General features: G+C 39.5%; 1 protein-coding gene across 1 annotated transcript in view; it reads left to right on the plus strand.

Moving 5' to 3' along the window:
• Nucleotides 1-26740, plus strand: part of Rpgrip1l (RPGRIP1 like) — a 97487-nt gene that overhangs the window by 39672 nt on the left and 31075 nt on the right. Inside the window, exons 15-22 of the mRNA XM_052166100.1 lie at nt 1693-2145; nt 8495-8646; nt 11053-11431; nt 17737-17927; nt 18066-18149; nt 18412-18489; nt 19358-19511; nt 21956-22026. Coding sequence (XP_052022060.1) covers nt 1693-2145; nt 8495-8646; nt 11053-11431; nt 17737-17927; nt 18066-18149; nt 18412-18489; nt 19358-19511; nt 21956-22026 — 1562 coding nt within the window. The remainder of the gene's footprint in view (nt 1-1692; nt 2146-8494; nt 8647-11052; nt 11432-17736; nt 17928-18065; nt 18150-18411; nt 18490-19357; nt 19512-21955; nt 22027-26740) is intronic.

Raw genomic sequence — 26740 nt, forward strand, 5'->3', positions numbered from 1 at the left:
AATGAGTATTATAGTGTTATTGATAGTTGCTATGGTATAAGTATCTTTATCCTAGAGTTTCTGCATTGGAAACTTAACCCCAAATGGAACCACATTGACAGACAGAATGATTAAGATTCAGTTAAATTATTTGGCTCTGCTCTGAAGAATTGATAAATGTCTCTACCATGGAAGTGGGGTTCATTATTAAGCAGTGGGTTATTGTAAGTGAATGTGGTCCCTTCTGCCTTGGGATAACATAGTGAGAAGGCTCTTGCCAAATACAGAACATTCAACTTGAACTTGTCAGCCTTTATAAGTAATTAGAAGAAATTAATCTCTTGTGTGGGAGTCTGCAGTGATAAAATTAGTCTTATAATGTTATTTATTAGTAATGTTATTTTTTTCATTTTTATTTTCTTACAAGTTTATAATGGGGTTTCTTGGGGACTATATGATGCCTAATATGACAACAAATTGAACATGGCCACAGATCTATATTCCAGGTATTTTCTATTAAGTTGAGACCCTAAAGACATTTGTAAAAATATTTTTTAAAAAACATTTTTTAGAAGTTGTAAAGATTAAAATAATGCCACTTTTCACATTTTTTTGAAATTTCAACTTTGAAAGAATAAATACTATGATTTGTATTAGCATGCAATAGATTATTATTATGTGTGTTAAATGATTTAACATTAATATTTAAATATTTAAAATTAAATTTCTACTTTTCAGTATGATCAATAACAATAAGTAAATTATCAAAAGACTTTTGGGATCCTCAATAACTTTTAAGAGTATAAAGTTGCTGGCAACATAGGCGACTCAAGTACTAAAGATAGTGTGCATGAGAAGGGCTGGCGCTTAGGATTGCAGAACCCAGCAAACTGGCAGAGAATAAAACCCCAGAGGATGGGGAGAAAAGGAGAGGAGGAGGGAGGGGACACGGAAGCAAAATAGAGTAATAGTTTAAAATGGAGAGTACTCATCAGCTGGAAACAAAAAGAAATAACAGAAGGCCCAGCAGCGCCAGATCTAGAGCTGAATGATTTCCTGATACCATCTGAAGAGGATTTCACAGAGGGGAAGAAGGGGTGTCTTCTAGGAGAAGTTGGAGACACATTTTATTCCAAGCTATGCATACAGAGAGATGCATAACCTATAAAAATTAGTCTCATAAAATGTAACTGATGTACCTTTAACTGCACATTTAAAGAATAAATTTGTTTAGTTTAGGCCTATGAAATTATCACCATAATGAAGATTATCTCCCCCAAAGTAGAAGCAGACATGTCTTATTCAGCTATAGAGGTTGACTTTTTAAGAGGGAAGGTAACGGACATAACTAAGCTGAAGGAGTGTGTGGTGTCTGTGATCTGTGACTTCAACTCTGGCTTGCCTTTCTTCCTCCTATTCCTGGCTAAGGCTACCTTACAACTGTAGGTGTAATACTTTTCACTTTTACTCTATAACTGTTAACTGATGAATCACAGTTGCATATATTTTGAAGTTGTTATTTTGTTGTTTAATGACTAGTATTGAGGGTTTGTTGTTGTTCGTGAGCACCATTTGCAGAGAATAACAGTATAGTTATAGACTTTAAGACCAAGACTATTCACTGAAAGCCCAGACATCCGGCCACTTCAGAAGTTCATCTGCATCTGCATATGTCAGTGTTTTAACATCGCTAAACTGTGTCTTTTCCTGCAGCCCAGTTAAAGGATATTGCCTATGGCACCAAGCAGTACAAATTTAAACCAGAAATCATGCCAGATGACTCTGTTGATGAATTTGATGAAACCATCCACCTAGAACGAGGAGAAAATCTATTTGAAATCCACATCAGCAAAGTCACCTTTTCTTCTGAAGTTCTGCGGGCCTCTGGTGATAAAGAGCTTGTCACTTTCTGTACCTACGCTTTCTATGACTTTGAACTGCAGACAACTCCCATAGTGCGAGGCCTTTACCCAGAATATAACTTCACTTCTCAGTATCTTGTCCACGTCAATGACTTATTTTTGCAGTACATTCAGAAGAGCACTGTCACTCTGGAGCTGCACCAAGCCTACAGCACAGATTATGAGACAATTGCAGCATGTCAACTGAGATTCCATGAGGTTCTAGAAAAAAACGGTAGAATTTTTTGCACAACAAGCTTAGTTGGTAAGTACAGTTTATGATCTTTGGATGTTTTAATCAATAGCTTGGCTTATGTGTTCACTAAATTCACTAAATTTCTCTTACTTTACACATTAAGGGCATTTTGGGTAGGGACAGTGATCTTTGCTCACAGGTGACTGAACTATCTTTAGTGTCATGAGTGATGGTGCAAAATAGCTATTAATACTGACAACCATTATGAATGGCCATTAACCTTACAAAGTCAAATGTTTGCTTTGATATTGATACTCTTGCTTAATCAAAATGATATTTGTACTACATTCTTCATGCTTCTGAAGACATGCTGACACTTTTACTGCATTCTAGGAACAGTAGTTAGTGACATATAAGGAGACAAAAGCTGTGCCTAGAGGGAAAGACAAGCACACACACACACACACACACACACACGCACACGCACACGCACGCACGCACGCACGCACACGCACATGCGCACCAACTATAAAACTCAGAGTAGCCACCATAGGCCTATGGTATGTGAAGAAGAGAAGCAACTAAGGTATTTAAAAAAAACAAGCTTTAGCAGACATCTAAGTCTTGTGCAATACAGACTTATCACCATCACAGGAAAAATGAGTCCAGTCCAGCTGGACCCTCCCCCAACGTCTGAGCGCATAACTGAAATTATATCCAATTTTCCTAATCTCCAAAAGAAGTCATCCAAATGTTTCATCTTGTTTGTTCTTTTTTTTTTAATTTCTCATACTTTTCTTCTCATATACTAGTTCAGTTGTGTTTTCACTTCATAATATTGAAAAGTTATGGTTTTACTTATTTCTCTTTAAGTATTCATCTAATTTTGTTTATACATGTATTATTGGGAAATCTATGTTATTTTCAACATTTTTACATTCTTTTTTACTCTTATGTTTCCACTCTTTTCTTCTACCAAAATTCTTTGTAATTAATTTATTATCTTTAAGTTAACAATGTTATATATGTGTATGCATGCATATACGCACAATGTATATTCAGTACACATCACCCTCTTTGCATCCCCCCAGATGCTTTTGACCATGTTTACAGGACAAACATATATTCCCTCCCATAGAGCAGCCCCAAAATCCATTCAGATAGCAGTTGGTTACCCCCAAACCCACCATGGCACCACCATACCAGTGGGCATTCCTTGCCCAGCAGGTCAGCATCATAGCGTGTGATGTCCACACATTGTATGCCCAGCAATGGTTTTTCTCTCCTTGCAGCCACAGCGCCTTCTGGCACTATGGAAGCTAGCCACCAGAGGGAAGCTTCCAGTGTGGGTCCTGTATTCAAAGTGTGTGGTGACTCCACCAGTAGTGTATTACTCATAGAGATGTATTCTGCACCTAGCACTGAGACTTATGTGTGTGTGGGGGGGGGGCGTTGTTGTTGTTGGGTTTTGGGTTTTTTTTAAAGGCCTCTGGGAGCAATGCTCGAACCATATAGGTACTTCCATTCAAGTCCTGATTTTTTTTTTCTTAATTACGTTTTAGTTACTTTATAAAGTAGCTGGGTTTTTATAGCTCTCTGACACTACTAATTGGGTATAGCCCTCTTTCTCTACTATATCTCTAGTAAACTTTTTACTTTATATGATTTGGGAGTTTTTAAATTAATTGTATTCTTACAATTTTCTAATGTTTTTTAAGCATTCTCATTTGGAAAGGGAATCTTGTTCTGGTGGTGGTGGCTGTTGTTGTTGTTGTTGTTGTTGCTATTTTCATTGCTATTTTCTTTAGCCTCTTGTTTTTCTCTACCCAACCACAACATTCTTCCCAGCCCTGCCTTTTTCCTGTCTTTATTTATAACCCTGATCTTTTTATTTACCTTTTCTCTGCTTCCTTTTTGTTTAACAGTTTTTTTTATCTTTATGAGTATAGTCTTCAGACACTCCAGAAGAGGGAATCAGATCTCATGACAGACGTCGTGAGCCACCATGTGGGTGCTGGGAATTGAACTCAGGACCTCTGGAAGAGCAGTCAGTGCTCTTAACAGCTGAGCCATCTCTCCAGTCCTCTGCCTCTTTTTTATTGTTTCTACTTCCACGGTTACCCTAAACAGTGTGTAACTTGATAGCACACTCCACAGTGGTCTCTCATCTGCCATGGCGGCTGCTGGTGTGATACTGGACTGTAATGCATTTAAGTTGCCTTTGCTCTCTGGTACTAGCTAGGGAATAGGCCCTCAAATATAGGCTACTCAATAAAGAAATCCTCAAATAATACTGGGTTCAATATCTAAGCAAATAGAAACACAAATCACAGGCAAGAAACATGAAAAGGAAAGAAGCATGACTCCTCAAAACTCACACGTCCTTACTCCATAACTGCTGGATGCCCACATACTCAGAGGTGAAAGCGCAGGCGAAGACGCCGAGGGCTCGCTGATGAAGATTACTAGTAGCCGTAAAGAAGATACACAGGCAAGAGATTAGTCAGTCTAGGACCTGTAGACAACACTCAGCAGCACTGAGGAAAAAGTCATCAAAATGGATTGAAAAAAAAAATCCAGCAAGAAAGTTAAGATTTGGAGGGGGTAGTGGAGGCAGAAAGATGGTAAACGGGAAAAATTCAGTTTTTCAAAATTTAAAAACCTACGGTGAAAAATTTCACCAATAGATTAGATTCAGCCAAACAGAGGAGAGAATATCAGGGGTGGGGACGAGATCAAGGAAAGACTGCATTTAAATATAAGTAGAGAAAAAGTTCCACACCCACACCCCTACCCCCACTCCACCCCTACTCCCAAACCCACACCCACCCCTACCCCCACACCCACACCCAGAGCTGCATGTTTCCATTTACTCTCCTGTTCCTCTGGGCTTCTCTCCTGTTTTCCCCATCTCAGTACCTGATCCTGCCTGTCTTTTCCCCTCCCCATCTCTCCCACCCAGATCCCTCCATCCTCTTTGCCTGATTATTTTCTTCCCCCTTCTAAGTGGTATTGAAGCATCCTCACTTGGGCCTTACTTGTTGTTAAACTTTATATGGTCTGTGAGTTGTATCATTGGTATTCTGTCCTTTTTGGTTAATATCCACCTATCAGTGAGTACATACCATGCATATCCTATTGGGTCTGGGTTACCTCACTCAGAATGATATTTTCTAGTTCTATCCATTTGCCTAAAAAATTCATAATGTCATTATGAATTTTTAATAGCTGAAAAATATTCCATTGTGTAAATGAATCATATTTTCTGTATCCATTCCTCTGTTGAAGGATATCTGGGTTGTTTCCAGCTTCTGGTTATTACAAATAAGGCTGCTATGAATATAGTGGAGCATGTGTTCTTGTGGTATGGTGGAGCATCTCTTGTGTATATGCCCAGGAGTGGTATAGTTTTGTCTTCAGGTAGAACCATTTCCAATTTTCTGAGGAACCTCCAGACTGATTTCCAGAGTGGTTGTACCAGCTTGCAGTCCCACCAGCAGTGGAGAAGTGTTCCTCTTTCACTACATCCTCATCAGCATCTACTGTCACTTGAATTTTTCATCTTAACCATTCTGGCTGGTGTGAGGTGAAATCTCAGGGTTGTTTTGATTTGCATTTCCTTGATGACTAAGGATTTTGAACATTTTTATAAGTGCTTTCAGCCATTTAGATTCTTCTGTTGAGAATTCTCTGTTTAGCTCTGTACCCCATTTTTAAACTGGGTTATTTGATTTTTTTTGGAGGTTCACTTCTTGATTTCTTTATATCTTTTGGATATTAGCCCTCTGTTGAATGTGGGGTTAGTGAAGATCTTTTCCCCATCTGTAGGCTGCCATTGTGTACTATTAACAAAGTCCTTTGCCCTACAGAAGCTTTGCAGTTTCATGAGGTCCCATTTGTCAATTGTTGATCCTAGAGCCTGAACCATTGGTGTTCTATTCAGGAAAATTTCCCCTGTGCCAAAGCATTTGAGGCTATTTTCCACTTTCTTTTCTATTAGATTGAGTATGTCTGGTTTTATGTTGAGATCCTTGATTCAGTTGGACTTAAGCTTTGTACATGATCATAAAGTGGATCAATTTGCATTTTTCTACATGCAGACTAACAGTTAGACCAGCACGATTTGTTGAAGATGCTTTCTTTTTTCCACTGTACGGTTTTGGCTTCTTTGTCAAAAATCAAGCATCCATAGGTGTGTGGATTTATTTCTGGGTCTTTAATTCTGTTCCATTGATCAACCTGTCTGTCTCTGTACCAATACCATGTGGTTTTTTATCACTATGAGAAAAAGTAATAGGCAAGCCTCACCACAGTGCCCAGGAACTCTGATGCATCAAGACCAGAGCTGAGGATCTAAAGGGCAGAAGGGGCTTCCCTCCTTAGCACTTCCTGCTGCACTGTTCACAACAACCAAGACATGGAACCAAGGAGACAAAAGCACACACACGTACACATGGACTTTCATTCAGCTGTAAAGAAGGATGCAATTATAATATATGTGAGAAGACTGATGGAGCAGGGGATCGTTATACTAAGAGAAATACCAGATTCCAAAGACAGATACTGTGTTTTTTCTCATATGGAAATCGATGTTTGAATGTGTATGTGTGTGTGTTTATGATTATATGACATGAAAGTAGAAGAGATGTGAGAGAGAGTAAGAGGGCAGTGCAGTAAATGGGCATGGAAACAGGGGGCATGTTTGGGAGGGAAGAGAGCAGGGCAGGGGAGGGGCATACAGTCAAAGTGTCAGTGTGTACATCTGAAATGTCACTGCGAACCCGTTACTGTGTGTGTGCTTACTCATCTAGCAGGGGAAGGGTGGTAAGAAAAGTAACAATATATTTATTAATTTCAGCCTGTTCATTAGCTATTCCCTCAGGATTTGCTGGGCTGAGGGAATAGATAGAGTGCTTGCATATTATATACAAAACCCTAAGTTTAATGTCTACCACATGGCATGCAGGGCTCTAACCCCAGTACTTGGGAAGTAGAGTCAGGAGGATCAGAAGTTCAAGGTCATAGTGAGTTTGAGCCCAGCCTCATCTAGATACCCTGTCTCAAAAAAAAAAAAAAAAGCCAATCTGTTGAATGTGACTAATGCCTGTGCACTGGAAATCTTCAAAAGGCTGGTTCAGAGAGAGGGAAACGGAGCAGCCAAGGAAACAGCAGCCAGTGGGGAAAACTTGAGCATGTGCTGGTCCAGAAGCCAACTAAGAGGCTCTGCAGGAGAGGGGAGGGCAGCTTAGGGTCTGAATAGGGCTTCTATTTTATGATTGAGTGACTCACTGCTTAGATTGTAGATTCCTCAGAAGTCAAAATGCTTAAGTGCTTTTATCCCCTCCTTTAGCCATCCCAGAATCTCACCAAAGGCTGCAAGTTCATCCAAAGACACCTTATGTATAGACAAGTAAATATGTCTGTAGTAGTACTCTTCCTTGGGGGCTTTTAAAAATAATGGTAGATATTAAATATTTTTCAGTATTAATGGTGAAGCCCATGTGTAAGAAAAAATTGATTAAGTAAGCATGGTATACTTAATATAGTAATGTTCAGAAAAAGTTATAGAATTTTCTTGTTGACAAGTATTTAGAATCTCCATGAACCAGTCCCTTGGGAAGAAGTGTTATGAAAGCATCTGCAGTCCTTGCCATTGAGAAACCTCTGTGGTGCACATACTACACACTCTGTGCACAGACAGACTGAACTGCTCGGTACCATAGGACATAAAGCTCTGCAATAGAAGTTTAGCTCTTTAAATCTTCCAGAAGCCACAAGCTTCTTGGTAGAGAAAGAGAAGATGCCTGAGTTGAGTGCACAAGGCACATACCAGGCCACACTGACACTGCTGTTATTTGGCCTTGAAGAGTGCTTACACACACACACACACACACACACACACACACACGCACACACGCATATATATATATTATTGTTATTTGTGACCTCTTCCATATGCTTGTGGTCCATCGAAGAAGTGGAAGGATGCCAAAGATCCCCTAAAAGTTGAATCAGAATGTGGAATGTCATATTTATAATTTTGAGGTTGTATAAGTGTTAGGCTAGATTGAGTCCAACTTGTTTAAAGAAAAGTACCACAGTATCCAAAAGGATCTGTAGAGTATCTGATTCTGTTTGGATTTTTCTTTATATGCAAGATTGAAATGATACCAGTTGAAATAGCTCAATCTTAGTTTGACATAGCTCTTTAATATTTAACTTGCAGTGAAACTCATACTCCAGACATAACTTTTCTTCATCTCTGTCATTTGCCAAGCAAACATCATTTGTACAAGTCATATTATTTTACTCTGTATAAAGTTTATGCCTTTAATATATACCATTGGTATATTTTACTCGCATATATTCTCATCTATGTGACTATTTTAACAGTGGGTCATGCATTGATTATGTGTAGGAACTAAAGGAGACATCCCAAATTTTGGCACAGTAGAATACTGGTTCCGATTAAGAGTTCCCATGGATCAAGCTATTCGACTGTATCGAGAGCGGGCAAAGGCATTAGGATACATAACATCAAATTTTAAGAAGCCAGAGAAAATGCAATTGGTAAGCTTGTTTGCCTGTAAGACCCTCTTATAGCACAGGAATCTGCACTATCTCCTCATATCCTGTGCTTAAACTGAAATTGTTCTTTTATACTGGTGTCAAGTGGCTTTTTTAACCTTTTATTTTAGAATAATCAGACTCTCAGGAAGTATCAGGAACAGTAGAGTTGGCTTGTGTGTGCTTTGCTGCTTTCTCCCGGTTACAGCATAATCCTGAAAAGTGCAAGTCAGGCTGGGAATGGGATGCATTAGTGGTACCCCAGCTCTGCAGGAAGCTGGTTGCATGAGACTACAGAGTCAAGACTAGCCTGGGCAACTTCACAAGACCCTGAATCTTATTTTTTTTTAAAGATCAGCAGTAGAGTGCTTGCCTAGCACGTACATTACCAGGCTCTTGGTTAACACCCCTCCCCCCCGCCGCCAATGCTGAAAAACAAAACAAAGACAAGAAATTGACATGGTGTACCATTAACTGAGCTCCGTCCCTTATTCTGACTGCATCGGTATTTGCACATAGTTATTTGTGTGTTCGTTCTGCACAGTGTTATTGCCTGTAGATATTCACTAAACCACTACAAGACACAGAGGTGTTCCACTGATACACAGGAATTCCCTTGGACATCCCAAGACACTTTTAGAAAATATAACTAGAGAAGTGTTACTACACATCAAGAGACCTTCATCAGTAAGTTCTTTTCTTAAAGAAATAACTGTTGTATCACTCTAGGCTTCTTTCAAACTGTTTCGTATCAATAGATTTTTGAAATGCAAAGTAGAATACAAAATCAATATTTAAACCAGAAGTTTAAATGCAGTTCTCCATTCTCCAAACTATATTTCTTTAAATATTAATAACTACATTTTCAACTGGTTCCATGAGCCGGTATATGCCCTGAATAGTTTCATAGAACTCTGGAGTTGATGACCTTTTATATATAACATGAATATCAGCGGAGACAATGCACGTGAGCATCAGGAACTGAGAGAGCTCCACATAAACATGTTAAGATGCGTGCGCAGTCAGAATTCTATGCCTTCTTTCCATGAAGTCTATGGTTCTGGCCCCCAGGGCCAGGTTTATGTTAGAGGATCCCATTTCCACCAGTAGTCCACCCATTAGGATGAAGAGAGATCCCCTTGGCCCCAGTTGGACCAGACAGACTTTGCCTTTTGAGAGCAAAGGAAAGCAAGACTCTCCATGCCTGGAACATGTCAAATCTGGAGCTGCTGGCAGCCATCTTCCACATGTCAGTCAGGGAAAAGAACAATGAGCCAGTCTTCAGAGAAAAGTGGAGAGCAGACAAAGTAGCTTCCGGTGTTTTCCCAATGTATGAGCTTCTTAGGGACCAACCAAATTTCTCTTGTACGGGTCCATGAACTAACTATCTCTACAGTGTTATGTGAAATTGTCTCCTCTGTTACTTTTGCTGGCTGTGTTTTCGTTGACTTCAACTTAAATGTATATTCTCAAACTAAAGGAAACATGACACCTGCTTCCTAGAAATCACCTTCCTGTAGTATTCTTCACAGCACATCTTGAAAGAATGTTACATAGATGACAATTTGTGTTTTCTTGGTTTTCAACTTTAATGGATTGATTTGGCGTGTGCATGGGGGAGAACCAGGGGGTACTTTAAAAATCATTCCATTGAGCTTCCTTGGTGAAGTGCAAGCTCACCTGGGTAAGCAGTCTTATACCTGCTCAGGTTTCCCGCTGCACACCACCAGAGGGCTCCACTGGAGGCACTGCAATTGGCATCTCTTGCTCAATGCAGGCTTGGCACTGCAGAAGGGGGCACAGTATAAAGTTCTCCAATGCTAAACTAAACGACTGGGCACTGGGACACTAGCATTTCTTTGTCTCAGATCATCTCGGCCATAAAAGATTTATCACTTACTGCAAGTGTTTTCTAAGATCTGGTGTGCTTACTGGTGTTCCCAAGAGGGATGTAGAATATTTCCAGCTCTGCCGGTGCCTTTGCTCATCTCATCTGGGATATCCTCCAATCCAGCATTTTCCCCTGTCAGTCCTACCTCATACCACACTCTAGGTGAGCACGTGAGTCTCCTCTAGTTAGGACAGTCTCCAGACTCATCACTCACTTGGCTCAACATCAGATTAACTTTTGTCATGTTTGATTTTGGGACCAATTTCTACAAATATCCTTGGGTACAGCATTTGCTTCCAACAGCGCAGCATGTGTATCCTCGCATGTGCAGGTTTCTCGTCGTACTGTTCTGAAGCATGTAAGTTTTGAAGAAGAGTCTTTTTTGCTGAGAAAATATCTTGAAATATTTGAAAATATGTAGTTTTTGTCCATTTACAAACTTTTGTTTGGAGGTTGGAAGCTGATAATTATCTCTGAATTGTATTATTTCTGTAATACAAATATGTGTGTTCTTCCAGTTGAGTGAGCAGGCAGCCACGGCTCCTCAGATCCGTTCAGCAGAGTCCACAGACGCCAACTTCAACGAACTCCACGTTACAGTAAAATGCTGTACCAACCTCCAGTCCCGAGCAAGCCACCTACAGCCGCACGCATATGTTGTGTACAAGTTTTTTGATTTTCCAGACCATGATACAGCCATTATTCCCAGTAGCAATGATCCACAGTTTGATGATCACATGTGTTTCCCAGTGCCAATGAATATGGATTTGGATCGATATCTTAAGTCAGAGTGTCTGAATTTTTATGTTTTTGATGATAGTGATACCCAGGAGAATATTTACATGGGAAAAGTCAATGTGCCTCTGATTTCCCTGGCGCATGACCGGTGTATCTCAGGTAAGAATATGTGCTTAATTCTATAAAATTGTAAAAGCAAACCTGAAGTGTACTTTAGTGTTACAGCTATGATCCATTAGCAACTAATTTTCCTAACTTTAAACAATATTTGTACAATATTCAGGTCTATGATACTGTTTATATTTTAGTTATTTCCTTGCTTGAAACCATAGCATTTTTGGTGTTTCAGAGTGTTTATAGTGTACTTTAAAGTAATACTAACTTGATCACATTAAAATATAAAAAGTCTAATGTTGTTCTCTCTTTCCTCTTTTGTGTTGTTACTGCCCTATATATATGGCAGTATATATATATATATATATATATATATATATATATATATATATATATATAGAGAGAGAGAGAGAGAGAGAGAGAGAGAGAACATAGTATGCCTATATTTTAACACTTTTATTGGTGTATATTAATTGCACAAAATAATGGGTTATATTATGACATTTTCATATAGTCATATAACATGCTGTTGTGGTTAGAGTCACCTCTCTTCCCTGTTACTGTCTTTCCTCCCTACCCAGCCACTTTTGCACATAGATATTAAAAACAACAATTAGAGGTTCTAATTTTTTTCTATAATCCTGTGATGAAGTGAAGAGAAAGGAGAGACTGTAATTATAGGAATCGTGATATTTACCTATACAGTTACCATTTGGGTATTTATTTATTCCTGTAGATTGACTTTATTTTCACTCACTTATGTCCTGACCATGCAGTCATTTCCTTGCTCCATTCATCTCTGCCTCAGCCCTTTAGGATATACATCGTGTGTGTTATAAACCCAAAAATATAATTTATATACTGGTTTATATACTTATCTTTTAAACACTTAAGAGGAAAAAGAAAAGATATTTGCATGATCTCTTATAGTTTTATATGCAGTTGTGCTGTTGGTCCTAGCCGATGTGTAGATCCAAGTTAGTTATCATCATGTGTCTTTTTTTGTAAGCCTGAAGAAAACTTATCTCATATGTGCTGATCATATATCAGGTCTGCTGCTAGCAAATGGTTTCAGTCATTGTAATCTTGAGATAGTCTTAGTTTTTCTTTGAATTTTTTGTAAGATAATCTTGCTGGCTAGTAGTTTGATTGTTGACTTTTGTTTTGTTTTGTTTTGTTTTGTTTTGTTATATAACACATGCAGTACAACAAACCACTGTCTGTGGGAAGCCAATTATTCTAAGAAGCCACATATTGACATTGACATGATTGTGAGTCACATAAACATGGTGCTGCCTTTAAGGTTTTGTTTGGGATTTTGAATAGTTTGTGCCTTGATGTGTTTCTTCTTGTATTTCTTCTGCTTGCAGCTTATCAAGGGACCCCTTCAGCTAGATACAACCCATTTCTGGAATTGGACATTTTACTTGGTGGTGAAAGAGATCTAGTTGGGGCATCGTCTCCACCCCTTATTTGGTGACTTCATGAACACTTCTTTCAAATATGTTTCTATTTTAGGAGGCTTCTAGGGGAGCAGGTTTCCATGTGACCCTCAGAGAGCCTTCAGTGTTAGTCCTCCCTCCTTGCTCTCTCTTCTTATCCACCCCTCCCATTTCATCCTTCCACTACATCCTCCCTCCTGCTTCCCCAATCTAATAATGCATTTCTCCTTCCTCCAGAGATCCTCCCTTCCCCCAGGTCTCTTACTTAGTACATAAACTCTGTGGTCATATATGCCTATTAAACGTTTAGAAAGTCATATGCTCATATAAGAGAAACATAAAATTTGTCTTTTGGGGTCTGGAATACCTCACCCAGGATTGTTTGGGTTTTGTTTTGTTTTTGTTTTGTTTTTGTTTTGTCTTGTTTTTTACTCTCATCTTTACCTGAAATTTTCATAATTTTGGTTTCTTTACTAGCTTCTTAATATTCCATTGTACAGTATAGTACATTTTCACATTCATTCATTAGTTAGTGGACATGTAAGCTAGTTCTAATTTCTTGCTCTTTTATAGAGAGCAGTGGTAAACATGGATAAGCAAGTCTTTCTATAGTGGGATGTAGAGTCCTTGGGTATAAGTCAAGAGTGGTATAACTAGATCTTGCCGTAGACCTCTTGCCAGCCTCTTAAGGAACTGCCACAATGATTTCTGTTGTGGTTGTACAAGCTTGCACACTCATGAGCAATGAATGGTTGTTCATTTTCTCAACATCCTTGACAATATGAGCTGTCATTTGCTTTATTGATCTTGATGATTCTGACTGGTATAAGATGAAATCTTAGAGTAATTTCAATTCACATTTATCTGATGTCTAAGGATGTTGAACATTTAAGTATTTCTTGGTCATTTGTGTTTCATCCTTTGAAAACTCTCCACTTTAGTTCTGCACCCCCATTTTTTAAAATTGGCTTGTTTTCTTGATGTCGAGGGGTTTTGTCCATATTTCTTTATATATTGTAAATACAAACCCTCTATCAGATGCGAAATTGCTATTTTTTTAAAAAGCCATTCAGCTACCTTTGCTGTGGTCCTTTACCACACACAAGCTTCTTAGTTTCATGAGGTCGTCCATTTATTAGTTGTTGACTTAGCGCCTGTGCCATCATTGTTCTGTTCAGAAACTCTTTTCCTGTGTCAATGAGTTTAAGACTACTCCCAAGTTTCCCTCTGTAAGATTCAGGGTATCTGGTCCTTGATCCATATGGAACTGAGTTTTATACAGGGTGATAAAGATGAATTAATTTGCATTATTCAACATGACATCCAATTTGACCGGCACCATTTGCTCAAGGTGCTGCAGTTTTCTCAGTGTGTGTTTTGGATTCTTTGTCAAAACTCAGCTTTCCATACATGTGTGGACGTAGGTCTGGATCTTCAGTTCCATTGATCAACATGTCTGTTTTTGTGCCAATACGATGCTGTTTGTATTACTAGAGCTCCGGAGTGCAACAGGAAATCTGGGATGGCAATACCACCAACACTTGGGTGGGCTTTTGTTGTTGTTGTTGTTGTTTGTTTTGCTTTTTTGTTTTTTATTCCAGATTATTTTAGCTATCCTGGATTTTGTGTGTGTGTGTGTGTGTGTGTGTGTGTGTGTGTATGTGTGTGTGTTTCCATATGAAGCTAAAGTTTGTTTTTCAATTTCTATGAATTTTGTTGGAAGTTTGATTGGGATTGCACTGGATCTGTAGATTGATTTTGGTAGGATGGTCATTTCCAATTTATAAATTCATGAGCATGGGAGAACTTTCCATCTTCTATCTTCTTCAGTTTCTTTCTTCCATGTCTTTCACTTGCTTGGTTAGATTTATCCCAACATATTTTATGTGAGTTGAGGCTGTTAACCGTGTGGTTTCGCTGATTTCTCTCTCAGCCCCTTTGTCATTTGTGTATAGAGAAGAGCTGCCGATCTTTGTGAGTTAGTTTTGTATCCAGCTACTTTGCTGAAGGTGTTTATCGGCTATCAGAGATCCCCAGTGGAATTTTTAGAGTCACTTAATGTATACTATCATATCATTTACAAAGAAAGATACTTTGACTTCTTCCTTCCCAATTTGTATCCCTTTGATCAGGTGCCTTATTGCTTTAGCTAAGACTTCAAGTACTATATTGAATAGGTATGGAAAGAGTAGATAACCTTGTCTTGCTCCTGATTTTAGTTGAATTGCTTTGAGTTGGTCTCCATTTATTATTATTATATTTGTCAAAGCTTTTTTTTTTTGGCATCTCAAGATATAATCATGTGGAGTTTCTGTGGGATTCTAGAGTGGATTACATTTATCAATTTATGGATGTTAAGCCATTCCTGTGTCTCTGGGATGAAGCCTACTTAATCAGAGTGGATGATCTTTTTTATGTGTTCTTGGATTTGGTTTGCAAGTGTTTTATTGAGAATTTTTGCATCTCTGTTCAAAAGGGAAATTAGTTTGTAATTATCTTTATTGTGTCTGTATGTGGTTTCAGTAGCAGAGTAACTGTGGCCTTATAAAACAAATTGGGCAGTGTTCCTTCTGCTTATATTTTCTAGAATAATTTGAGGAGTATTGGCATTAACTCTTTCAGACTGGTAGAATTCTGTTCTAAAATCATCCTCTGACCCTGGGCTTGTTTTGGTTGGGACTTTTAATTACTGCCCTTATTTCACTGGGGGCTATAAGTCTGCTGAACTTGCTTATTGGATGCTGAATAACTTGTTAAATAGTATGTATCAAGAAAATTACCCATTTCTTCTAGATTTTCCAATTTGGTATAGTTTTGTTTTTGTTTTTGTTTTTTGGATTTGGTTTTTTTGAGACAGGGTTTCTCTGTATAGCCCTGGCTGTCCTGGAACTCATTCTGTAGACTAGGCTGGCCTCAAACTCAGAAATCCGCCTGCCTCTGCCTCACAGAGTGCTGGGATTACAGGCGTGCGCCACCACTGCCCAACTACAGTTTTGTTTTTTTTTAAGTATGTTCTTATGATCCTCTGGATTTCATCAGTGTCTGTTGTTAAATCCCCCTTTCTATGTCTAATTTCATAAGCTTGTATAGTCTCTTTATGTCTTTTAATTTGCATAAAGTTTTGTCAATCTTAATGATTTTCTCAAAGAAATAATTCTTTGCTTCATTGATTCTTTGTATGTTTTCATTCTAGTTTATTGATTTCAGCCCTGATTTTATTTATTTATTTATTTATTTATTTATTTTGGTCTACTCTTTTTGGGGTGTGATAATTTTCCTTCTCCTCTAGAGCTTTCAGATATGCTGTTAAGTTCTAATATGAAATCTGATTTTTTTCTTTTTTGGTTTGGTTGGTTTTATGAGACAGGATTTCTCTGTGTAACCCTGGCTGTCTGTGTAACATGCCCTGTAGACCAGGCTGGCCTCGAACTCAAAGAGATCCACTTGCCTCTGCCTCTCTAGTACTGGGACTAAAGGAATGTGCTGCCACACCCAGCTCCTGACTTTTTTTTCTTATAGGCACTTAGTACCATTAATGTGCCTCTTAGAACAGCCTACTTTACATCTCATAAGTTTTAATGTGTTGTGTAATCATTTTCATTCAATTCTAGAAAGTGTTTAATTTCTTAATTTCTGTCAAATAATTTCTTAATTATTTATTCAGTAATGAATTATTCATTTTTAATGAGTTTGTAAGTTTTCTGTTATTGATATACAAATTTAATCTTAATTTTAAATTTTAAAAGTGGTCAGATAGAAAAAAAAGTGGTCAGATAGGATGCACGTATTAATTCAACTTTCCTATTAAATCTGTTGAGACTTACTTTGTGTTCAAATATGTGGTCAGTTTTGGAAAAAGCACCAGGAGTACTGGCAAGAATGTATATTCATTTGTTTTTAGGTTAAGTATTCTATAAATATCTGTTAGTACCTTTTAGTGTATAACAGTTAACTCCAACATTTCTGTTTAGTTTTTGTCTGGATGATCTGTCTATTGCTGGGAACAAGGTATTTAAGCCTCCCACTATCAGTGTGTGAGGGTTTGTTTTTTGTTGCCTTCTGTGGTTCTCAGGAGAGAATGGTAACTGGTAGGAAATTCTTCTGGGATTCTGGTAGGTGTGACCATGGTGGGGGAGGGGGAACATGTTCTAGGTTAAAAGTTTCTAGGTATTGGGACCTGGTACTTGGGAATGGGGATAGACTAGGAGTGGGGGCTTCGGGGGTCTACAGTACAGGGGAAGGAGGGTGTTCCTCGAGAATCTGCTTAGTCTCCTGGGAATGAGATCAGAGAGTGAGGAGAGGCCACAACAGGGAGTCTGCTACAGAGCTGGAAATGAGACTAGGGGATTGGGTTGGGAGAAGAGGAGGGAGGGTAAAGATGCAGCTAAACTGCCTGCTTTCCTGGCTCAGCTTTCCTGTGGGTTCCCAGAGAGTGCCTGCTGCAGCTAGGGGCTAGGCTGAGGCGATGAGTGGAGGGAAGATCTGTGGGTTGTGTTTGTGGGAGCAGCAAGGGGGCAAGGCAGCAGCAGGGAGCCAGCTGGGGATGCAAAAGGAGGATTGGATTTGGAGGAGAGGAAAGAGAGGTGAAGATCCCTGGCCTGTGAGTCCGGCGTTCCCAGAGAATGCTTGCTGGTGTTCAAGGCTGGGGTCATAGGATGAGTTAGAGGGCGGAAGGATGGAGGGAGAGGTCTCTAAACTCTATTGGAAATACAGTCAGAAAGGAAGGGACCTCAGTAGATGTTCTACTGGGGATAAGACTAGGGGATTGGACTTGGAGAACTGGTGGGAGAAGTGAAGATCCAGTTAGGTACCTGCTTCCTTGGCCTTCAGGCTCCAAAGGCTCCACAGCAATTCCTAAAATAGCAAAGCTTCACTCAGGCATTAGAAAATTATTTTCATAATTTGCAGGAATATTTGAGTTAATGGATAAGGAAAAGCATGCTGCTGGAACTATCCAAGTTATATTAAAGTGGAAATTCACCTACCTTCCACCAAGTGGATCAATAACTACAGAAGACCTTGGAAGGTTCATTTGCAGAGAACAGCCAGAGACCATTCAGAGACCACCTCCAATGTCCTCTGATGTTACATCAGCTGTAGTGAGTAACAGTGACTTTTGATTTCATTTAAAATATTTTGAATATAAACTTAATAGCCAAATAATTGTACCCAAAACTAGCTGAAGTCTCCTCTAAAATGTAATAGCTATCGTAGTCTGATATATTATTTTATTTTAGGCACCAAAACCTAAACCGAGACAGCGTTTAACATTTGTGGACAAGAAGGTCTCTTTTGTGGATACCGTGCCACACCTGAGTCCTGTAAGTAATAACTACCCAAATACTGATTTCCCTTTCCTGTATCAAGTCCCGGAGAGCATAGACTATGCTGTGCCATTGACATAAGCAGAGATAGTCAGCACAGCCCATGTTTACTGTGGTACAAGGTCTTAGTGTTTGATAGTGTTCATTACCCTGTATCCCACTGAGCTTTTCGATCTTACACAGTCACACAGATACCTTCCTGAAACTGCTCTTGTAGTGAATACAAAATAACATACATGATTTTTCCCATTAATTCAAGGAGACTTCTCCTCCCCCTAAAGATATAAAGGATAATTCTCCAGAAGTGGATATGCCAACTGTTGCATTTCCTTCCAAGGTATGCTTTTGTATTAAAATTATTTTGAAAGGTTTATTTTGGGACTTAAAGGCTTTGTCTTGTGTGTTAGACATGATTCAGGAAATCATTGCATTTTCCCTACATTTGAATATGACTTTTTTATGATAGATTTTTTAATGATAAGTTCAATAGATAAGGTTGTTCATATATTGGTAGGAAATACATATGTTTAACAAACTGAAATCAGTATAAAAGTCATTTTAAGATTTATACATATCTTATTGTTTTGTTTGATTTTGTTGAGACAGGATTTTATGTATGCCCAGCTGTCTCAAACTCACTGTGTATCAATGGATGACTTTGGATTTGTACCCTGCAGCTTCCGCCTCCATGTAATAGTATTACAGACATGCACCACCACACCAGGCTAAATCAAATTCTTCATTCTTAGAGTAGATTTAGATTTTTATTGACCTGTGTGTTTTCACCTGTTTATATAACCTAAGCGACTGTTTTCTAGGGAGTCTTTAGTAGCTGTGTAGCATATCTCTGTGTGTTTGGTTGAGTGGTGGTGGTGTAGAGAGGTAGAGGTGGTGGTGGTGGTGGTGGTGGTGGTGGTGGTGGTGGTGGTAGTGGTGGTGGTGGTGGTGGTGGTGGTGGTTTAGAGACGGAAGCTCACTTGTAGCTCAGAGTAGCTCAGAACTCATTTCTTATTGCAGTCCATGCTGGCCTCAAATGGTGAATTCTTCTGCCTCTTGAGTGTTGGGATTGCAGCCTAAGATACCATGCCCAGCCATGTGCCTGTATAATCGAGTCTCAAATGCACATTTTATTATTCAATTGCTTCAGCAAGAATGCTCAAAGACATAACAAATACAGCAATGTGCTTCTCTTCTGCATGTGTCAGGAAAGCAGTGTAGCTAAGGTAGAAGAAAACGTGGGGAAAATGCACGAAGGGAAAGAAGACGACATCTCTTTCCTATCTGAGGGCCAGCTTGCATCTCAAAGTGTGGCTTCCTCCGAAGATGAAACAGAAATAACTGAAGAGTTGGAGCCAGAAGGTGACTTTTCTGTTAAAAGTGTTGTTTACCTGACTCTGCTCTGCTTTCTCTGTGAGGGCATGCCTGCCACACACAACACAACATTCCGTAGGGACCCACCCCGTGATGCTCGCCTCTGGACACGAGTGCTCAGTGAGAGCTCTTCAGGCTGTGGTCTCTCTCTTCACAGGTTAACTTGGGGCTCCTGCATAGAATACAAGTGTCATTGCTGAACTTGTCCCCAATTTATGTTCTAGACATTTTATATAGCCTTTAGGTTCAGTATTATCTGTTGGATTATTCTTTAGCTTTGACTTTTTGAAATTAAAATCTTGAATTGTGACTTTAAAAAAGACAGTGTACTATCTCATTTCATTCGTGTAAACGTGAACTGACTCACTGTAGACAGGAAGTATGTAAGTAGCCCGGGAAGCCAGAGTGGGAGCAGAGGAGAGAGGCTCCAGAGGAAGCAGGACCGTTGCTTAGGGCCACTACATTTTTTTAAATGTTCATTTATTGTGCATGTGTATGTACATATATGCATGCTGCACACAGATTTGGAAGTCAAATAAGTGCTTTTGCAGGTAGATTCTCTCTTCCATGTAGGTTCCAGGGTTCAAATTCAAGTCATCAGGCACCTTTACCCACTGAACCATCTTTCTGGCATATATATGCTATTTTAGTTGGGAAGATGGTGCCACAGAATTAAATGTCAAAGACCAAAATTTGTAGTTTAAATATGTATATAGTTTATTGTATATGTGTTTTTACCTTGATAGAACTATATTTTCTTAATTCTTAAAAGGGTAGCATTGACTTTTTTGCACAGTATTTTGTATAAGCCATTGGAAAATACCTGCTCTGAGATAGTAGATGTGGGCTTGGCTATTGTGGCAGCTTGGATGCATCTCAGAGCTGGGCTGAGCACTGGCCTCCACTTCCCACCCCCACTGTCTTTGTGCATTACGTACCAGACACGCTAGGAGGGACCCAGTGCCTGTCAGACTTAACTACTAAAGAGAGAAAAGTTCATATGGCAACTTAAAACAGTGCATAGGAAGGAAATGGACGAAAGATGTTCTTTCTATAATTGATGACCCTACTGTAGGACCACAATAACTAGTTGACCCTAGTGGTGGATGGATACCTTATGTCTCTCACTGTGTAGCTACAGCTGCAGATGCCCTAGTGACACAGTTTCATCAGCTTCCTGTTGAGTTGAAAAACAGAAGGACTTGTGGATGGTATAGAAAGATGTTATCACGGTGGATGGTATAGAAAGAAAGGCTTTATCATGGTGTGGCTTTGTTGTAAAAGCACACCTCTGCTATGGCATAGTCCTGCTTCCATACACTGCCCTGTAAGATGCATACCTGGCATGAGTGGCGATCCTGTACCTTGGCACAGATCTGGGCAGGCTGCTGGCTGGTTGTTTAGTTAGCACAAATGTGCATAGCTTCCCTCCAACACACAGTGCCGATGAAGGAAGGAACAGTGAACATTAGGACATTCAACTTCCCCGTTGGTGTTGCTCACAGTCTCATCGATAAATTGTCAACAGTAGTTAGCCATGTCCAGATTTATACTAATGTTCTAGGCTAATACACAGTAATGGATTTCTTCATTACCTTTGCATTCCCCATGTCATTCTTTACAGCTTGCTTTCATCCATTTTCCTCCCCTTCCTTCAGGCTTTGATATTTTGTCCATTGAAATAGTTGCTGTTTTTTAATGAAAGGATAGTCCACCTTCCCTGCACATGCATTAGCCATACCAGCTCTTGATCGCGTGCCCTTCTTGTGAGTGAAATAAAGCTTCAATATTTTGAGGTTTGTTTTCTACAAGAAAATATGGAAATTTATAAAACTGCTTCTAGTTTAAAAATACAGGAAACAGAACATTGAAAGATTTTTTTTAAACAATTGAACAAATTACTAAGCATAATAAAGTCCAGATATAAAGAGATAAAAGGAGGGGCTGGAGAGATGGCTCAGTGGGAACAGGTGCTTGCCGCCACCAGCCCTGAGAGCCAGAGTTTACTTCTCCAAACTCACATAATGGAAGGAGAGAACTGACTCCTACAAGTTATCCTCTGACCTCCACACTTGTAGTGGCTCATGAAACACATAAACACACACACACACACACACACACACACGGGGGGGGGGGAGGGGAGAGGAGTGAGAATAGACACTAAATAAAATTTTAAGAGAAAAAAGCAACATCTTTTACCTTATACTTCTGTTTTCATTAGTTTCATAATAGAACAATAACTTTATTTCTTTTTGTTTACTAAAATTAAACATAGGAGTTTTTCAGGTCATGTTTTCCTTTCCTAAAACATACATGCAAATGTCCTTGGCAGCTAAAAGTGATGGAACTGGCCATCGTGCTGTTCATTTGTACTTATGTACAATACATAGATCGGCTGACCTGACTAAACGCTGCCTCGTGTTTTCTGACAGATGAAGACAGATCAGCTTCGGACAGTGATGATTGTATCATTCCAAGTTCTGTCTCCACGAATACCAAGCGGGTGAGTAGCTCAGTGCCAGATGCAGTGCTCTAAACTAAGGCTGACTTTCGTTCTCTCTTAGCATATGTCTTCATAAATGGAAATTTAAGGCAAAAATGTTTCTGAAAAAATGTTAGTTTCTACTGCAAGACAGTTGTACTGATACAATTTCTCTGTGTGTTTATATGTGTGTATGGACATGTTTATTTGAAGGCACACGTTTGTACATCTGTGTAGAGGCCAGATGTCAACCTTAGGGTTTTCCTCACTAACGCTAGATCTTGCTTTTTTGAGAGGTCTCTTTCTGAACCTGCCAACTTGGCCAGACTGTCTGGCAAGCATACCCCAAGGACCTTCCTGTGTCCATCTCCCTAGTGCTAGGATTAGAGAATTACACTGCTGTGTCAGCTTTTGCTTTTTTTTTTTTTTTTTTTTTTTTTTTTGTGGGATTATCAAGAGCCAAACTCAGGTTCTCCTGCTCACACAGTGAACTGTGCACCTCCTGAAGCACCTCCCAGCCCCATCTTTCCTTGTGTCATGGAATGGGGCTCAGCGAGGAAGCATCACTTCTTTCAAGAATATCCAATGCTGATAACATGGTCCACTTCTTGCTAAAACCAGCTGAATTCCCTTCCAGTTTCTGTACATAAATATATTTTAAAGCAGATCTTCATCTCAGAGAATACAACTGTGAGATTACTTTGAAACTATAAAAGTGTACCTACATAGCTTTTTGTATCACATTGTTGAAATATAGTATATGTACTGAAACAATGAAATAAAAATTATATTTCAAAATATAAATAGGAGATTTCTTGCATATAAAAGCGTTTTTATCATGAAGGGGGGAGAGAAAGGTTTTATAAAGTCAATGTAAAGCCAGGCGGTGGTGGCACACACCTTTAATCCCAGCACTTGAGAGGCAGAGGCAGGCAGATTTCTGAGTTCAAGGCCAGCCTGGTCTACAGAGTGAGTTCCCAGACAGCCGGGGCTACCCAGAGAAACCCTGTCTCGAAAACAAACAAACAAACAAAAGTCAATGTAAATAGCCCCAAGCAGGTATCACAGGCCCCTATCAGAAGAAAGGGGCAGGAGAAGCGCAAGTTCAAGCCTACCTACCTCAAAGAAAGAAACAAGGCGGTCAGATGGTCCAGGGGTAGTGGATCCTGGATCCATTGTGTTCAGTCCCTGGATCCCACATGGTGGAAGGAAAAAACAGACTCTTACAAGTCGTTCTCTCCACACACATGCCATGGCATATAGACCCTCACATCTATACTCACTCACAAGAAATAAACATGTAAGGACTGTTTTTCAGGAAGGAGACAAGGTCCATGGGTGTGGTTCAGTGGTCAAGCACTTGCCTGCCATTCAAGGCCTTGACCCCATCACTAGAGCCAAATGAGGAAAGCAAGGATGGAGGGACCTAGGGAGGGGGAGATAAAATGAACAGGCTTAGCATTCTCTCCTCTTCCATATTAACTACCCCTGGACATTTTATTTTCTTTTTAGATTTTCTGCTTTATTGGAAAAATCCAGTACTTCATTTTAACTACTCTTTCACATATTCTAAGTGTGATATCTCTATAAAACAAAGCCATGACCATAATGTGTTTATTAGAGCGCCTCCATGAAACAAAGGTAGACATTAGTGTGTGTGTGTGTGTGTGTGTGTGTGTGTGTGTACATGTGTGTGCATGTAGAGATCAAAGGCTGATATTGGATTTCTTCATCACTTTCCACCTTATTTTTTAACCATGGTCTCTCTGAACCTGGAGCTCACTGATAGGCTAGACTGTTTGCCCAGAGACACTAAGAATCTGTCTGCCTATGTCCACCTCCCCAGTGGGGTTACAGGGACCTGCTGCTGCAGTCAGAGTTTTACATGGGTGCTGGGGCTCTGAACCCAGGTCCTCACAATTGCTCAGCCCCAGATACCTAGTATCTGTTTGATAAAGAAAAAAACCTCATCTTTCTAAAGTTGCATTACTGTAATTAGTATATAATTACAACTTATATTAATATCTAACCTGTGGTAACCTAATGTGTGGAATTTTCATTGCTCAAAATTAATAAATCAAAGAAGGAATTTTATATATGCTTATCTGAGCAATTTTAATTATAGTGCTCAGTTAAATTAAATTTAATATTTTTTCTTAATCAAATACTAAATTGTTAAATAATCTTATCAAACTAGTGAATGGAAATTCTCAGACTCCCATTAGAACTGGTAATAATATCAGTAAGGAAATAAGCTTTCTATGTGAAGTTTGGTTATATAGTCATAAGTACAACTGATGGATAGATGGATGGGATGGATAGATGGATGGATGGACGGATGGATGGATGGATGGATGGATGGATGGATGGATGGATGGATGGATGGATGGGTGGGTGGATGGATGGGTGGGTGGATGGGTGGGTGGATGAATGGTTAGATAGATGAATGGATGGTTGGATGCATGGAATGATTAAATCAATAGATAATAAATAGATAAATAGATGGTGGATGGACAGGTGATAGATTAAAAAAAGATTTACCAAAAGACTTGTCTACTATAATGGAGATCTTCAGTCAACAAACTAGTGATTCAGAATGGATTATGTATTGCCAGACTGAGTCAAAGGCCTGGGAAGCAGGACGTCCACTGGCGTGCATTCTTCTCTGAAAGCCAGCAGGCTCAAGAGCTAAGAATCTAATCTGCTTTGGGCCAGGTTTGAAGGCCTGTCCATTTTGGGATGTGTGTGTGTATGAGAGAGAGAGAGAGAGAGAGAGAGAGAGATTTGAGACAGGATCTCACTGTGTAGCTCTGACTATCCCGAACTCACTTTAGAGACCAGACTGACCTTGAACTCAAAAATTTGCTTGGCTCTACCTTCCAAGTGCTGGGATTAAAGATATGCATCACCATGCCCAGCAAGGAGCTCCCTCTTTAGCCTTTGGTGCCAGTATCCTTCAACTGATTGAACAGAGCCCATCCACATTAGGGAGATTAATTTGCTTTATTGAGTCTACCTAGATTTTAAGCTATCCAGGAGCACCTCACAGATACTCAGCTGTCAAGTCATGAATTATTTCACAACCATTATGAATTGACTAAATGTCTGGGTACCCTATGGCTTCATCAGGTTGGCCTATAGGATTAACCATCACAGCATTTCACTAAGAACCTTCCATTTGTCGTGTCTGAATGTTTGATTTTTCTGTTTTATCTCAGTAGTTTATTCTGTAAAACAGTGCCTACTTCAGCCTGATTTTTTTTGTTACATAAATGATTTAGTCTTTGAATACAAGAATATAAGAAATGAGATATTGAATCAATGCTGGGTCTAAGAGGACAGTAATGCAAGAATATATTTATCTTGTCAGTTTATAAACAGCACTCATTCCTCATGCTGTAAGCCAGGGATTCGCAGCCTTCCATGGCAGTAAACAGTACAAGGCTCCTGCTTTTAGGGAACCTCTATACTGATTGAGAAGATGTGCTCATGATCAGCCAACTAGTGTTGATAATTCATCAGTTAGATTGTAAATAATATCAAGAGGCCATATCAATAACTGAGTCAGTCAACACTTGAATTTTTTAGCTACTTTCTAACCTACCTTCTCATTCTCCAAATGAGTAAACTGTGATCTTAAAAGAAACTGCCTACAGCCATTTCCTTAGTTAAGGATGTTGAAAAGAAGGATCAATTTGAAATGTTCTCAGATTAGAAATTTAGAAATCCTAAAGGACATGTGTGCTGTGAGCTGACTTCCTTCCCTCTCAGTCCTTTAGCTGACTTTATCTGCTTCATTTTCTTTTCTTTTTTATTAAGATTTATTTATTTTATGTATGTGAGTATACTTTGCTCTCTTCAGACACACCAGCAGAGGGCATTTGATCCTATTACAGATGGTTGTGAGCCATCATGTGGATTCTGGGAATTGAACTCAGGACCTTGGAAGAGCAGTCAGTGTTCTTAACCTCTGAGCCATCTCTCCAGCCCTGCTTCATTTTCTTGTTGCCCAAAGGTAGTCACATGAAACTGCACATCCCAAGGGAAGAGACCACATTAGTCACATCTAACCTCTGGCCTAGGCCCAACGTCATTGTCACCCTGCATTGTACAGCTCTGTGGGTCCTGCTGTAGCTGTGCCATCTCAAAGACAAAAGGAAGGTGATCTGCACAAGCAGTGCAGGAAGGGATTCAAGAATGCACCACACTGCAGCCACTTTTTCTGAGAAGGCCTCGTTTACAATTTAATGGAACAACAGATACTTTGGATGTTGGCCTAAAGTAGACAACAGGGCACTCTAGCAGTTAATCTTACTTTCAAAACATTGTCCATCATCCTTAATTAACCTTGAATGCAGAGAAAAAGTTTTTCTATTTTTCCAATCCTAGACCATCAAAGCAGCACATTTGGAAATGTTTGAAAACATTGCTGATTGTCACATTAAGAGGAACTGCTCCTGACATCTCCTGGGCAGAGGTCGGGACTTAAACTAAACATGCTGCAATGTGCAAGACCCACAACAAACAGCTCTCCCACTTAATTGGCCAGTGCTGGTTCAATTTGCTGTCCCAAATACAATTCAAGAGGAAGTATTGAAGCTCCACCCCCAGGGCAGCAGTGTTAAGAGCTGAGGCCTGAGGAGGTTGGCTGGGTCCTGAGGACTCTAAGATGATGAATAAGATGAGCACCCATCTAAAAAGGCAGAAAGGGAGCACTTCTGCTCCCTGCTGCAAG

Source organism: Apodemus sylvaticus, chromosome 21, assembly GCF_947179515.1.
Source record: "Apodemus sylvaticus chromosome 21, mApoSyl1.1, whole genome shotgun sequence".
NCBI lineage: Eukaryota > Metazoa > Chordata > Mammalia > Rodentia > Muridae > Apodemus > Apodemus sylvaticus.